The following is a 17,292-nucleotide window of genomic DNA, read 5'->3' on the forward strand; positions in this document are numbered from 1 at the left end:
TCAAGGTTCAGTCCAACAGATGAATACAAACCATGTACCTGATTTCACAGATATTAGTGCTGAGCAAAACTTCAAGCTCCAGGAGCGGTTTTATTATTTCTTTCATTGTAATATTTCTGTCAAGTGAGGATAGGTTTTCCCTGAACTCTTCTAATGGAAATTGAAGATATTTGAAAATAATTTCAACAAGGGCACTGACTGATTTATGGTGACTATGAATATGTTGAGTTTTTCTTCACTGAAATCTTCCCTAAAAATATAAATGGGTAATGTTCATGTTATCTTAACCATTAAAAGCCATATGGTATATGAGCTTTGATATACTAATTCTTATTTAGGATATTGTTCCAAAAGTATCCACGTGTTCATCACAGTTGCATGATATTGCATCCTCTAGTGATGAGAAATTTAATGGATGTGGGTGGGATGTGACTAAGTATCAAATCACCTTTATCTTCAGATTCATTTTTTAATATAAAAAGAAAATCAGCAATCCTTGTACCACTTCAAACCCTAGGTAAATTAGTTAATATCTCTGAGAAGTCAATGTCATCTAAATAAATCATAGTTCCTAGGTTTTTCTGGTTTTGTCTGTTATTTTATATCAGTGATCTTCTAATGCCAAGTTTGGCATAGATAGTTTCTTTTAAGTGATAAATCTATATACTGAGCTATTGACAATTCTCACATTGATTTGTTAGTCTCTTAAACCTAGGATAAATGACAATCTCAAAAATCGTTATGTCAAGAATGAATATAAAAACAAAATAAGTTTTTTTTCCAGAATTAAGAAGAGTTAGAAAACGGAGGGAAAAAAATACACAACTTCTCTTGCTTACAGAAGTAAAAGTTGATGTCTTAGCATATATTGCTGCATTTTATTAGAAGAAATTATGAAAGTCCTTTGAGAATTTTCATACTGAAGCTCATACTGTTCTTCTGTTGCTTTTGTTACTGATTTCACTGTTTAACTTCCCATTTATTACAAATCCTCATGCATTTTTTTTCCAAGGATCAGTCATTGGGTTGATTAATTAGAGATCATGCATTGTGTATCGTTCACCTTTTTATTTGACCATTTTCTGTTGGTTACTGTAGGCAAAAGGATAACTTGTAACAGACTTCTCATTTAGGAGTGATTGCATACCAAAATAATTGGTTACAGAACCAGTTTCCAAGTCTTACTGCTGAAATAACTGTAGTATCATAAATCAAACAAATAAAACTTAAATAAAATAAAATACTTAGCAGTACAGTTATGCTTTTGTTAAAATCATGGGGTACATATGTTGATTTGATCCATAACTACTTGTAGGCAGATTTTACTATTGATTTGGGACTGCAAGGTGTAGATGATGTCAGTTGCTCTTCCCCTATCCACCAGTGCTGTAACTCCACCACAGCAGAAGGCCACCAGATTTGTCAGGTTCACTGTCTGCCGTTAGTTAAGTCATGTTGGCTGTCACCAATCACCTCCTTATTTTCCATGTGCCGTAGTATAGTTTCCAGGAGGCTCTGCTCCACGATCTTTCTAGGCGTTAGGTGAGACTGACTTGATCTTACACTGAAAATAACTGTATACAGCCATTTTAAAATATATATTTAGTATATGTAACTTACTGCTAATTCTCCAGTGTCATACCTCAAGGAAGTACAGTTGTGCAGACAGATGCTTTATATTTTTTCCTGTGATTTCTTAAGCTCACTTAGGTGTGAATGTTTTCAGATCATAATCTGATCCATGCAATGGTGTTTTTTTTATTCCTATTACAATTCTCTTGTAGTTAGCTTTCTTACTGTACATAATGAATCTTCCCTTCAAACTGGCATAATTTATGTTGATGGTTCCATAATTAGATTTTCTTGTTAACCCTTTGACTATAGCAATAAGAATAAAATGCAATTATGAGCACAAAATTCTAGAACCCAGAAATAATCTAAACATAAGACTCAGATGAGTTACATGACTTGTGCTTTTAGTAATATGTCCTGGATATAAGGCCCTTAATATCCTTTAAAGAAATATTTGCTGGCAATTGCTATATATCTCTAATTATTATTGAAACTGCCATGGTTTAGTTGCAACTTGATTATTCTTATATAATTTGATTGCACTGCATACCATTTTAGTACATGTAGATTTGCTTGAAATATGCAAATGATTCAGATGTACTTCAAAGTTGCCTGAGGGCCCTGGGCTGTGCTATCTGTTTCTCAGCCTTTCTCCCTGCAATTGTACCTGGAATCACATAATATCACTGCTTTCCCAATGCAGAGCTCTGCGACAAAGAATACTGACATAGCAAACACCAGTGGACTTTGCAGGATATGCCAATTAAGATGGGCCTGAAGATCAGCCAGCAACCTTTGCACTGTTGTGGATGAAGTGTGCTCATGTATTTTTTTTTCTGTCTTGTTACCAGTGCAGGAAAAAGTGATGGAAGTCCACGATAAAGTTGAAAAGATAACAGTAGCTGCTTTTATGTTGAGAGTAGCTGGTCTTTGACTCCTGCAACCATTTGTGCCAATTTAGTTCCCTCAATTCACTGAGATTTGTGAAATCTGTATTGCTGGGATTTCTTGTTTGTTTGCTTGCGTAATTGAATTATCAATTTCTCAAGTATGGATTGGTGTGTGCTTCACACTTAAGAGGGCAAACAAACACTGCTATTGTTCATATGTAACTATCATTGCTAATGTTTTTATGAAGTGTATTCTTTTTTTTCTTTTAACTGGAGGAAGTAGTACATGCATAAAGCGTTTGGTTGATATTTCAGGAATGCATTCTAGGTTAGAATTTCTGAACAAAGTAGTTGTTAGTCTGCATGGGTTGTAGTAGATCTTTGTAAGTAATCTTTTTAAGATCTTTGCAGTAAAAAAATATTTTAAACATGATTACTTCTGTAAGCTTGGAAGTATTCTTACATTAACCTGATCAATCATGGTACATGGGGCATCAGTGCACTGTGTATATATGCTTAGTCTGGAACCTTATATAAAATATAACTGTATATAAATAACGGTATATTAATAATTGCAGTTTGCTCAGTGAGAAATCTATGTATTCATTTTTACTACTTCCACAGATTTTTTTTTTGTGGACAGAGATGATGGCATTGGCATGAACAGCAGAAGCAAACTCTACAAAGCTGTCTTACTTTATGAAGTTTTGTAGAAGACTTCCACTGTGCTTTGAGGGGATTTTCATTTTTCTGCTAGTAACTACTTGCCCTTTCCTTTTTATGCCACCTTCCAGTTTCATGGGGATCAATAAATGCCCTCTAAGTGTTGTTAAGTTTGGCTGAAAGTGTTAAAATTCAAAGGAATACTTAAAGTACTTGTTTGTACATTGTTACATGTTCTTGTGATTTAAATGTATCCCAGGTATATTTTCTTTCTGCCAAAAACGCTGCAGTTTGATGTGAGGTTTCTAAGCAGTTTGACAATACTTTGAATACTTTGAATTCTGAACTGGGTCTGGCATCAATTTTATTTCCCATTCTCCCTTCTTCTCTTTCATGGTGTTGTAAATACTGAATTGCTCCCTGACTTACCTGACTCTCATGATTGACTGCTCTGGAAATTTTTTTTTGACTTGGCAGCAATAGTTAACTCTTGGACAATAAGTAGTTGCCTTCTTTGAACAACCCACATTCTACAATACCAGCAAGATCTTTCATGTTTTTCTTTTTTTTCTTTTTTTTTTTTTTTTAAAGAGCAACTACTCTTTCATAAATATGGTGGTGCTATAGGACCGCTATTTAAAAGGATGTCCCCTTTTCTTTGATAATTACTAAGAAACTTCATCCTCTATGAGTTTAACTTGACACCTTTTCAAATTTTAGAAAACAATGATGGCATCATCTCTGGGTAATTCTTATAGTAGTGATAGTAGTGTGTGTTGTGTTTTTTGCTTTTTTTTTTTTTTTTCCAGATTTATTGAGTAGATGGGAAGATCTGTAGAATTCAAGATGTTCTTTTTGACGTAGTTTAGGTAATTTGTATATCATTACAGTTAATTGACAAGCACGTGATTGAGACTTTAATATTGTTGTGAAGAAAAAAAAGCTAGATACGCTAAGAATAGCTTTGAAGTTTACCACACTACTCATTCATGGATATATGGCTTGAATTTCCTCTTTTATTTAGAAATGATAATATTTTCACTACTTCCTGTACATATCATAACTCTTTAGATTAAAATATAAAATAAAATTACTCAGGCTTCCATTTCTTCTTTTGCATAATGCTGTAATGTGAATACAGCTGTCTGTAGGGGAAAAAGACAGTAGTACACATAATGTGTGCATGCCTTGTGTTGAGAAACAACATAAGTCTTTTCTAATTCAGTCTTAATCTTTGATCTGTGAGTAATTGAACTGAAGGAATACATTAATTGACAGACTGTTTCCACTCAAAGTGTTACATTTCTTCTTTTTTTACAACTCTTCTTGGAGGAGTTGTGGACTCAAATGAGGGCGTAAAGGCCTTACAGAGGGATCTGGACAGGTTGGAGAGCTGGGCGATCACCAACCGCATGAAGTTCAATAAGAGCAAGTGCCGGGTCCTGCACCTGGGACGGGGAAACCCTGGCTGCATGTACAGACTGGGCGATGAGACGCTGGAGAGCAGCCTAGAAGAGAGGGATCTGGGGGTCGTGGTAGACAGCAAGTTGAATGTGAGCCAGCAGTGTGCCCTGGCAGCCAGGAGGGCCAATCGTGTCCTGGGGTGCATCAAGCACGGCATCGCTAGTAGGTCAAGGGAGGTGATTGTCCCGCTCTACTCTGCGCTGGTGCGGCCTCGCCTCGAGTACTGTGTGCCGTTCTGGGCACCACAGTATGAAAAGGACATGAAACTGTTGGAAAGTGTCCAGAGGAGGGCTACGAAGATGGTGAAAGGCCTTGAGGGGAAGACGTACGAGGAACAGCTGAGGTCACTGGGCCTGTTCAGCCTGGAGAAGAGGAGGCTGAGGGGAGACCTCATCACAGTCTACAACTTCCTCGTAAGGGGGTGTCGAGAGGCAGGAGACCTTTTCTCCATTAACACTAGTGACAGGACCCGCGGGAACGGGGTTAAGCTGAGGCAGGGGAAATTTAGGCTGGACGTCAGGAGGGGGTTCTTCACAGAGAGGGTGGTTGCACACTGGAACAGGCTCCCCAGGGAAGTGGTCACTGCACCGAGCCTGTCTGAATTTAAGAAGAGATTGGACTGTGAACTTAGGCACATGGTCTGAACTTTTGGGTAGACCTGTGCGGTGTCAAGAGTTGGACTTGATGATCCTTAAGGGTCCCTTCCAACTCAGGATATTCTATGATTCTATGATTCTATGATTTTGTATGGCTATGGCAATACTGCAGCATGTCAGGATGATGTTTTCTGGAAGCCATTGCTTGAGAATCACTCTCGGATCCATTCCAACAGGTCTTTAGAAAATGTTTGGAAGTTAGGCGTACTCATTTTGTTGTACAAGTTTGTGAGCTTTACACGGACTACGGATTTCTTTTAATGGAAAACAGAGGCTGAAAGTTTTTATTAGCTAGGCATATGTAATTAATATGACTTTCCAAGTCATAAAGTAGAAACTTTTTAAAAAGGACTTCAGGAAGTTGAAGTGTTTCAGTGTGCCTTACTGTGCTGCTGAATGGTGTATCCTGAGACACTTCAGATCTTGGGTCTGTTTTTGTTGCACTGACTGCATCCTTGTTTTCTGTCAAGATAAGAATGCTAAAATGGAAATGGTTGAAAAAGCAAAATAAAGACACAAATCAAAAATGGGGAAAAAAAAAAAAAAAAGCAATTCTTTCACTACTATATAAAGTTCTTTTTCCCCAGATAATTAAAAAGAATATTTGTTTACATTTTGAGGAAAGTAGTTTCACTGAAATTTGGGAGAACATTCTAACTTTTCCTAATTAGAAAAAAAAAAATGTCCATGAGGAAAATGTTTCCCACGCATTTCTTTACTGGTCCACTGGTAAGATTGCTTAGATTGTAAGATTGTAAGATTTTAACACTTAAAACAGTTGATTATATGCATACATACGGGTGAGCATGCACTCTTAAACTGTTCAGTTTTGTAGCTGTTTCCTAGAAGCTATTCTGACAAGGTTAAACAGGAGGTTATTGTAGCAGGTTTAAATAATCAGAGCAGGACCATACTTTGAGATAGCAAGTAATTAAGGCGTAGTGTTAATTTATTCTACCTCAACTTAGTTTTTCCATATGTGTTCCTGAGTTCCTTAAATCTCTGATTTCCCAAGGATTTCGATACAGGTGAAGGAAGGAAATTCAGTATGTCTCAGCTACTCTATAGAAAAGGGGGGTGGGAAACAGAAAAGAAAGTATGTCTTGTCTAGTTTTGAAAGTTGTCTGTAAATCTTTTATTTCATTCTTAACTGTGACTTGGACATATGAATGCAGGTTGCAGGAGGAAGACTGAAGAGTAATTAAAATGTTGTTCAGGTCTTTTCAAAGGTTTGTGACACGTCTCTATATGGATCCTCGATGATTTATTGTGACACTGCTAGTACAAATGTAGTTGGAGAAAAAGGTGCTGTAACAATAGGCAACCGTCACAATTCTGTGTGGTGGAAGGTGCCTTGTTATCTTATTCCGATATTTCTCTAGACAACTTCTGTGCTGTTGTAGAATATCATCACATTTTTCTTTCTTTCCTGCATTCAAAATATTTTTAAACTTTTCAGAACACTGTACATCCATGGCCATACGAAGCTGGATTTCATGGTCTGGTATACTGCAATTGAAAAAGCAGCGGGTACAGATGGTAATGCGTTACAAGATCAGCAGCTCAGCAAAAATGATGTTCCTATTATAGTGAACAGCTGTATAGCATTTGTTACACAGTATGGTAAGTATAGTAGTTTTTATTCAACCTAATATCATTTGTATAATACCTATACCACAGCACCTTCAGATCTTTTTGAATAAGTTTACGTATTACCCAAAGTAAAACCAGATCTCCGGTTAGCCCCACCATTCCTTGATGTGATGGTGAAGTACAGTGCCATGCATCTGAGAATAAGCAGTCTGTGGAAGTACAGCTTGAGAAATCTCACTCACAGACACGTTTGTATTTTTAAAATTGATGCCGTTATCTGATGTATCTCAGCTTTTGGCTCCCATGCCTCAGCACAGAGCACCTTAGCCTTAAAAATAAGCTTCGTGAAGCAGGAACAGAAATGGCCTGATCGTAAAATGCGAAAAACTGATAGTAACTGTGAAATCATGTTCAGTATTAAGGCTGCTTTTTTTTTTTTTTTTAGAATAGGAGCCTAAGGAGTTGTTTTTTGCTTAAGTAAATATTGCTAGCATAATTTTCCATAGCATTAGATCATATGTAGATAGTGTGTGTGTTGTTTTTACTGCTGCAGTTTAATAAGTTATCTTGTGAAATACTAAATACATACCAACCTTGTAAAACCTATCTTCAGGATAAATGTGTCTGTAACCTCTGTCAGTATGAGAAGGCCTAATTTATGTTTCATTGATTGAAATCTAACTAAATAACTTTGAAACGTGGCAACACAGCATTATGGTAAATAGTTGTTTGTGTTGCAGCTGTTGTCAAAAAACATGAAAAAGTATTTGCTACATTATTTTTTAACTAATAGCAGTAGGAATAATTCTAACTATAGTTTATGCTGTTTCATGCACAGAAATGTTGTTAAAGCAGGGTAATGGTGCCCCCCAATCAGAAACATTGCTAGTGTATGTTCTAGATTAAAATTTTATTTCCTGATTTTTATTTTTTTTTTGAAACACGGGAAGTCTACATCTATAGATTTTTTTTTTTTTTTTTTTTTTTCCCCCAGGATCAGGGTTACTGAGTGTTATAGGTTTCATTTGAAAGTTGAAGGAGTTGTATGTATGCATTATTTGTAGATGTACATATTTTCATCATAATCAAAGCTTTGTCTTCAGTTGTGGCCTGCAGGTGACTGACAATATCAGGTGCCACAGCTGTTCATGACAGTAGGAACACAAGGGTAATATCAAACAATAGTGCTTGTGGACATCACAGGAAGGGTGAATTGCAAGAATGTAAGACATGATTTCATAGGTTTTGACAGAATGCTGCTATATATTTGACAAATGCATAAGGAAAAAAGAATTTCGCTATAAAATGATACTCTTTTTTTCAAGTGTGGAGAAGACAGGAGAAACTTCTCCAAAGAGAAACAAAGCCAAAGAATGGGAACGTACATCTGTATCAAATTTCCACATGCTATATTCAATAACTTGACTGTGTTTTAGGCTATATTTTTATTTAATTACTTATTTTTTTAAAGTTGGCTTTGGTGTTTTCAGTCATTAAATACAAGAATACTGATTGCCTGGTATTTTCCTTAACCTGAGGAAAATCGGAAAACAGGAACAGTATCTTGAGCCTTTTAATAGAGACGTGCATCAGGTTGGATCAATACAATACTGAGTCCAAAGCAAAGCTAAATTGTAGGGGAATAAAATAGTGGAAGTACTAGTAATGAAAGGATTCATGTTGCTTGTGTAGATGACATCAGAACTTCTCTCATTAATCGTGCCTTTTCAAACCATTGATTTAGGAAGTCACTAGGAGATCTAGGGATTTGAACAGCCTGTAAAACATTCCTGAAACTGATCCCAGGCTTGCTTAATTTTATGATGTGTGTATTTACAAAGATGTCTGGTTGGTTATGAGCAGACTTGGCAGTGTTTTCTCTAACAAAATATGTATGTGAAAAGGGTCAGAAAGATACTAGTAGGAGATGTGATCTGTTTGTCTGCCAGACATGCTTTTCATGTAATAAGGTTTGAATTTTTAGAAGAGCACCGAACTTTATAGATACTTATTTTTCTGTCTTGTATTTCTGTAACCTAGGTTTAGGGAGCAAGCAGATCTACCTCAAGAATGGCAATTCTTCTAATGTGGCTGAACTTCTGGAAAGTTTCAAAAAAGATGCAAGGAGTGTTAAACTAAGAGCTGGGAAACATCAGCTTGAAGATGTGACTGATGTATTGAAAAGTTTTCTTTCTCAAATAGATGATGCTCTTCTCACTAAAGAACTTTATCCATTCTGGATTTCTGCATTAGGTAATATTTGCAATAACACTCAATACAAGAAAGGTTGGTTGTAAATACTCATTACAAAATCTGGGGGTTTTACTAATTACTTGTCTGTATTGTTTGACAATCTGCGGAACAGTTGTAGCAGATAAAAATGTTTACAGTTTGGCTGAAGTAGACTCCTGTTACCCAATAAATCAAAACATGGCTCATTTGGTTGTTTTTGGAGAGTGCTAACAATCAACTGCAAGAGATGAGGAGTTTGTCCGTTTTTCTTTTTCAGAAATCTGAGAGAAATAAGGGACTCAGAAGAAAATGTTTAAAATAAATTAAAAAGCATTACATAAACTTTGCAATTGCCCCAGTTGTGATTATTCTCTATAGCCTCTGTGCTCAATGCAACACAGAGAGCAGACTTAACTTAAAGGTAGAGAGCTGTGGCTGTGTCTCAAATGCGAATTCCCAATACTGGAGTTTCTATCATTGTCTACTACTGTTTCACTTATGTAGCTTTGTACAACTTTATTACTGCTTCCTCTCCTCTGCTGTCCTCTTACTAGTCTTACATATTTAGATCTGTAAACTACTTTGGAACTTGAGACATTTCTTCAATAAAAATAAAAAAGATGAAAAGGTGTTTTTGTTTCTTACCTCTGGGCACTGTTAAAGTAGTATCTACAAGTAAAGTAGCATCTACGTACGTAGATGTACACACAAATTGCAAAGTTAAATATCCTTTGAGAGGAAAGAGCAATTACTTTCATAGAATTTAGTCTTAAGCATGAGTTCCTGCAGTTTAAATATAGAACTGTGTCTTATTGCTGATACTATTTCCTTGATCTAGTGTATAATAATAGACTCTGTTAATAGTAGGTTGTCAGTATAGTCTTCATGAAGAAAAGGTTGGTTGATAAACTAGTTTTAAATGACTAGATGGTGCAGAAACAGTTAATGAGAACTGTTGTTGGTTTTTGGTATACATTGTTATTAATGCTCAGTGATTATTTTTTTTGGCAGATATGCAGAATGAAAAGGAACGTGTAAGGAAGTATGGAGCTTTCATTCGGACGCTTCCACCAGTCAATAAGGCAACTTTGGCTGCATTAATTGAACATCTTTACAGGTAAATTCAAATGATAGAATGTAGCAGAGAATTTTTTTTGTAATGTTTCTCAGTATAACTCTATCAAGAATGAAATTAGGATTATTTCATCAACTAGTAAGTGTCAAGCTTAACTTGTTGTGCTGATTAATTATAAATTAAAGGCTATTAAATATAATGTGTTTTTTTTTTCAGTTGTATTTTTAGTAGTAGATAACTATACCGGGATGGAAATTCCTTACAGTGGTAGAGGGCTGCCTGTATTTGTGTCTGAGCAAGTTAATTTTTGATGAATCTTCTTTAGGTGAATTCATTTAATCCCATCTGCTAGCCTAGGATTGTTGCAAATGGTTCTTGAGATTAAAAGGTTTTTTTTTTGCAGGGGAAATGTCCTTCTCCTCAATCTACATTACAAATGGTAATTTTGAGATTAAAAGTCCTTCAAATATTTCAGCACTGCTTCATTTTGCAACTGAGGTATTTGTGGAGAATACCCAAAATACAGAGTTGTTTAAACAACAAAGGTCTTTCCTACTCCTAGATCAAATAAGCAGTAGCAAGTATATAAAAATAGTGTGACTTGGATGATTTTATACAGTTAAATGCAGAGTTTTGCATTATTAAGTAGGAATGGTCATTATTTTACTATAGTGGCTATTTAACAAGCTATATTATTTTTCTGATAAAATAAATATTTTTGAAATGCACTCCATGTTCTATAGAAAAGCCTTAAACAACCAGGGGAACAATGGAACCTTCTAAATATACTTATTTTTCCTTCAACAGGGTGCAGAAATGTTCTGAAATCAATCATATGAACCCTCACAATCTAGCCATGGTGTTTTCTTCATGCTTATTTCAAACCAAAGGGCAGACTAGTGAAGAAGTCAATGTAATTGAAGATCTAATTAAAAATTATGTGCAACTTTTTGATGTAGGTATCTTTATTGAAAGTAGCCTGACTGCTCCACTATTAGACATGCTAAAATATAGAAATCTTAAAGTTAGAGATGGTCTGGTATTCATTATACTGTCTGAGGAGATGCAGGGATGTTGAACTCTAATTCAGCGGACATGGTTAATTGCCTGCTTTAAATTTCATTTTCTAGATAGCTTAGTCTGTGTAGGAATTACTATTTTTATAGGATTGCTGTGAGATATTTTCCAGAATGGTGCACGCTTTTCTTGCTGACACTGCTGACAATCTTAAGAAAATTTCGAGATGATAACTATTAAAAGTAATACTTCAATTCAGTTTTTATAGCCATGGTCAGAACTGAAGCATGGAAGAACTGAGTCTCTGAACTGTGATTACAGTAAGGATTTTAGAGAAAACAGTGTTGGGTTCCTTGAGCCTTGAAGGAACCGAAAGCATACTGAATCCAACTGGATTGAAAAGATACTACTAGAAGCAATTTGTCATAGCCATTTTGGTTTAGAGTGTACTGTATCACTGTAACATTCTGTGTGGCAGTTTTTAATACAATCCTCTCCTAATGTGTATTGGTAAAGTTTATCATAATGATCCCATCGCTGACTGACTATTTTTGACTACTTGGCACAGCTGGCACAGCTCACTATATGAGCATAATTATTTGTATTCTTAGTAATTGTTATTCCTCTTGTATTTGTATTTATTAGTTTATTACATTGAAATACTGTTTGCTAGTTAATAGTATCATTTTTTATACTAGCTTATAGCTATTAACTGAACAAAAATGATCAAATTTAAACAGATAAATGAAGACCAGGTCAAACAAATGGATATAGAGAACAGCTTTATTACCAGGTGGAAAGATACTCAGGTAAGTGGCAAAAATAAACTGGTATGCAAATACTTTTAACAAAGAGTATTTAGTTGTTTATAGATTTTTTTTTTTTATATACCTGGATATCTAAATATATATTCCTGGGCTTGCACAGTGACTAGTGTTGTTAACTAAAGAACTAAGGAACATATGAGGAGGCATAAAATGCTAAAGCAAAACAACTTTGTGTAAAGCATACTGTGGAATTATCCTAGTGTTTAGGACAGAACATAACTTAGAAGTGGTCGTGTGCTTTTGCTATGTTACATAAATTGTAGTAGAAGGAAATGATCAACATTTACAAGTGTGAAAATGATGACCCATCATGTGGAATTTTAATTGTGCATATTAAAAAAATTCAAGTGTATATTAATACTTCTATTATTTCATGACCTTTGGGTACATGCTGTCTGTCTTTGTTAATGAATGACAATCCCTATGAGTTTAAAGTATCTGAATCTTTTTGCCACGTGCTGTTTTGTGGCCACATATGGAGCCTCAAAGTATAAATATTATTGTGGGATGCTTCAAACACATACAAACATGGTTACTTCAATCAAACTGAACTTCAGGAAACAGTATACAAAACCAGGAGATCTTAAGCTGCTTAATATTCTAGAGTTCAGTATTACCTGTAACAACTTTTGAATAAAATGAGAATTGGTAAGAAACAACGAAGTGATAGTATATATCACTGTCTGAATTGCTTTTGTGTGCAATCCTAATTAAAGCAAAAACTGTTAAGCTTAGACCAAGATAGGTCATTGCCAGAGGTAAAGGGGAGTGTAGGGTGCTCACAGACTTATTCAGGAATCTGAAGTAGTCGAGGAGAGTCTTGCAGTAGTTCTGGAGCATATGGGTGTGGTGGTTTTACTCAGGTGGGCAGCCGAGCTCCACCACAACCGCTCTCTCACTCCCCCTCTCCTCAAAGAGGAAGGGGGAGAAAATACAACACAGAGAACTCGAGGTTTGAGATAAGAAAGGTTTAATTAAAGGGAAAGGGAATGGGAGGAATAAAAACAGAGACAAAAGAAGCAATCAGTCCGCGCGGAAGCACAGAGAGAGGAAAAATTATTCTCTACTTCCCATCAGCGAGCGGTGTTCGGCCACGTCCTGGGAAGCAGGGCCTCAAACGCGTAGTGGTTGTTCAGGAGGAACAGCCCCCTCCCCCACGAGAGCCCCCCCTTTTATTGCTGAGTGTGACATCAGGTGTTATGGAATATCCCTTTGGTTGGTTTAGGTCAGCTGCCCCAGCAATGTCCCCTCCCCATCACTTGCCCACCCCCAGCCTGCTGGCTCTTGGGGGCTTGGAAGGAGTCCTGATGCTGTGCCAGCACTATACAGCAATAGACACAACACTGGAGTGATATCAATGCTGTTCCAGCTACGAGTGCAGAGTACAGCACTGTGTGGGCTGCTGCAGGGAAAAGGTGACTCCAGCTCAGACAGACCCAACACAATGGGGCTTTAAAAATTAATAGAAAGGTAACAGAAAAGAAGTAGGGCTGCCTGAACCCTACCAACAAGTTTTGTTATAGTTTTAATTATGTCTTTGAAGAAAGGAGTCTTGCAGATCCACATTGAATGTTCTGTGCATTGCTGTCTTGAGTCTTATTTTTTTCATATTTCCTTCTTGTCTGGGATAGAGTGGCATGAAGGTTTCTAACTGTGGCACTGCTGTGAATGTGTGTGTGTAAAAAGTAGAATGCCTATTTCTTCCTTTTGGTGCCTGACAGGTAGTGGCCTAGTCACTGGGAAATATTAAGTTCATTACTAGCGTCTCTCTTGCAGAATGGAAACATCTGCCTTGATAATGTAACAAAACAAAAAACAACACAGATATTCTCTAAGAGCATTCTGCAAGGTAGGGGGTTAAAGTATGGAATTTATTAATTCCTGGCTACATGAAAAGGACCTTTTACTGATATTTGAGAATAAAATCTTGAATGGTGGAGATGCACAGACTTTTAAGTACATTACATTATTTTGTATGCTCTTTAGAACAACAACAAAGAAATAATGTTACAGCTTTGTTACACTATTTACATTTTCCTGGCAGCTTTTGGGAAGCTTTCATGGTTAAATGTTCATGATGCCTTTGGAGAAATTAGGAAGATCTGAGAGAAATTATATGGATACAAAAAGGGACAGTAAAGACACATTAATTAGATATGGAGAAAAAATAAGAAAGTAAACTGAAAGGCTGCTGAGTAACTTAATAACTTAGGAGCAACTGCTGGTTAGGTGCGTTTGGCTAAAACTGGGGCTACAAGGAGTATAAGAGAAGAACCATTTAAAATGGTTTTGTTTGGTATTTTCTCCACCCCAGGTAACACTGTAAAATCACCTTTATGAGGTGTATTGCATTTGGAAGGCTGCCTATTGAAGAAAAAGGGATGTTTGCATTTCTTTTTTTTAATAAATCTCTAGGTTTTCTAAAATTGCCACCGATTTTAATAAAAAGCTACCAGCAAAACTAGTCTTTATAGTTTAAAACTACAGTATCAAATTGTAAACTTCATGAATAATTGGGCTTGTTTGGATTGGTTTCACTAGGACTATCCAAGTTGATGGGAGGTGAAGCTATAGAAAGATTGAATTGGAATTTTAACTCTCCTTATTTTGATCACAACAAATTCTCTACTGTTAATAATCATTGTTCTGAATTAATGGTTGCACCTACTCTATTAACAGACTCAGTCTTGATTCTCATAATACACATGGTTAAGCTTTAAATTCTTTACCAAAAATAATATCACTTTAACCTTAAAGACGAAACAAATCCTATTCAAACAAAATCTATCTCATCACAGAATTGTCTAGGCTGAGACCACGTAGTCTAACCCCTTTGTTCATGCAGAACTGCTGAGAACAGCTTGCCTTGGACCATATCTAGTTAGTTTTTGAATATCTCAAAGGATAGAGACTCCACAGCCTCTCTGGGCAACTTGTTCCACTGCTTGACCACCTTCACAGTTAGGACAAAAAACATATGTAAAATTGAATTTCATGTGTGTTTTTCAGGGTGGTGGGGAACACACCACATTTGTGCCCATTGCCTCTTGTCCTGTCACTGTACACCTTTGAAAAGAGTGTGGTTTGTTTTTCTTCATTCCTTCCCATCAGATGTTTGAACACATAGTTAATATCTAGCAGTAGTTTACTTTACTGGTTCTGAGCAGCCCAACACTGAACACAGCACTTCAGTACTGGCAAGGCCACACCTGAGTAGAGAAGGATCACCTCCCATGACTTGCTTGTAGTGCTTCGCTTAATGCAGCCCTGGAGGCTGTTTTCCTTTTCTGCAAGGGTGCAGTGTTGGATCATTAATGTTGAATGCTAGAACATCAAGGACCTTCTCAGCAAAACTGCTTGCCAGCTTGTTGCCTTCTAACCAGTGTGTGCTGGTACTCCTCCCCAGTTGCAGGACTTGCATTTCCCCTTGTTGAACTTCATGAGATTCATCTGTATCAGCTATGTATCAGCTAGTGCTCCCAGTTCAGTACCATCTGCTGACTCTCTGGGGATGTGCCCTGTCCCATTATCAAGATCATTAGTGAAGATTATTGGACTCCTGACTTCTTAGACACTTTTTAGTCTGTCTACTTGTTTACTCTGTATTTTGTATGCTTCTCTGTAATGACGTTATGGCAGACACCATTGAAGTTTTTACTAAAGCTGAGGTAAATACTGCTATCCTTTCATTTGCTTGTATCTTCACTGTATAGGGCAATTGGTTTGGTCTGAGGTGAGGCTGACCAGCCTGTAGCTTTCTGAATCTTCCTTCTTGTCCTTTTTGATGATGATATTGACATTTGCTCTTCCCTGGTCTTCAGGATCCTCTCCCAGTTTCCATGACTCTTCAAAAATAGAGTCACCTTACAGTGACATCATCTAAATCCTTCAGCATTCATGGGTGCTGTTTGTCAGGCCCCATGAACTTACATATATCCATTACTATTTAAGTGTTACTTAATCTGGGCCTCCTTCACCGAGAGTAAGTCTTCCTTGCTCCAGACTTTCCCTCTGGACTTAAAAGGATGGGATTCCTGAAGGTTGGAAAGATGGAGGCAAAGAAGGTGTTGAATACTCTGGCCTTTTCCATGTAATTTGTCACATATTCCCTTGTTCCATTCAGCAGGAAGCCCATGTTTTCCCAAGTCTCCCTTTTGCCATTTATGTACTTGTAGAATCCTTTCCTTCACATCCATAGCCAGATTTAACTCCAGGTTGGTCCAGCTTTCTTTTCTAACCTTATTCCTGCACAACTGGGTAGCTGTTCTACATACCTCTTGGGTTGTCTGCCCCTACTCCTAACTCTTGTATTCCTTTGTGTGTCTGAGTTCAGCTTATCCAGCCAGACTTCATAAATACAAAAAGGATAATTTGCAGTGCTTTCTAGTACTTAGGATGGCCTTTCACTGCTGCCTCTGAAATTTTATGTTATTATATAGTATGCAACTGTCAATTTTTTTTCTCATTTGTTCTTAACACATTGCTAGAATTGTCAGCTTTTAGTTTCAGAGAGAATATTTGTACAAATAGAACTTTCAAAGCTGAAGAAAATGTCACTTCCTACTTTAGTTTAAAGGGAGAGAAAGAACTAAAAAGAAATGGACTAGGAGTTGCATTTAGATGTACGACTTTGAAAATCTATTTCTTTTCATCCCATGAGGAAAAAACAGTTCCTCAAAGGATGCAGTAAATAAGTGCTAAATACTTAAAGTACCAGAGAGTTTCAACTGGACTGGAGAGTTTGTGGGCTTGGTGTACTGCATATAACATATCAGGAATAGTGTAGCCAGCAGGACCAGGGAGGTAATTGTTCCACTGTACTCTGCTCTGGTGAGGCCACATATTGAGTACTGTATTCAGCTTTGGGCCTCTCAGTACAAGAAGGACATTTGAGGCCCTGAATGTGTCCAGAGAAGGGCTACGAAGCTGGTGAAGGGCCTGGAACACAAGTCCTGTGAGGAGCGGCTGAGGGAACTGGGGTTGTTTAGTCTGGAGAGGAGGAGGCTCAGGGGAGACCTTATTGCTCTCTACAACTACCTGAAAGGGAGGTGTGGGGAGCTGGGGGTTGGCCTCCTCTCTCAGATAACTAGTGATAGGACTAGAGGGAATGGCCTCAAGTTGTGCCGGGGGAGGTTTAGGTTGGAAATGAGGAGACATTTCTTCTCAGAAAGAGTAGTCAGGCATTGGAACAGGTTGCCCAAGGAAATGGTGGCATCACCATCCTTGGGCTGTGTAAGGTTGGACTTGGTGCTTAGGGACATGGTTTAGTGGGTGATGTTAGTAGTAGGGTGGTGGTTGGACCA

At 37.1% G+C, this 17,292-nt stretch overlaps 1 protein-coding gene across 4 annotated transcripts in view; it reads left to right on the top strand.

The window, feature by feature from the left end:
- The window catches only part of ARAP2 (ArfGAP with RhoGAP domain, ankyrin repeat and PH domain 2), a 126,939-nt gene that overhangs the window by 74,019 nt on the left and 35,628 nt on the right, over positions 1 to 17,292 (top strand). For all 4 annotated transcript variants that reach the window (XR_014317470.1, XR_014317471.1, XM_082760165.1 and 1 more), the window contains exons 20-24: positions 6,705 to 6,868; positions 8,879 to 9,091; positions 10,082 to 10,187; positions 10,953 to 11,100; positions 11,903 to 11,971. Coding sequence is in view for 2 of the 4 variants with exons in the window: in XM_082760165.1 (XP_082616291.1) it covers positions 6,705 to 6,868; positions 8,879 to 9,091; positions 10,082 to 10,187; positions 10,953 to 11,100; positions 11,903 to 11,971 (700 nt within the window). In the remaining 2 variants the exon portion in view is untranslated. The remainder of the gene's footprint in view (positions 1 to 6,704; positions 6,869 to 8,878; positions 9,092 to 10,081; positions 10,188 to 10,952; positions 11,101 to 11,902; positions 11,972 to 17,292) is intronic.

The sequence above is a fragment of the Aythya marila genome (assembly GCF_965140915.1).
Source record: "Aythya marila genome assembly, chromosome: 4".
Classification (NCBI taxonomy): Eukaryota; Metazoa; Chordata; class Aves; order Anseriformes; family Anatidae; genus Aythya; species Aythya marila.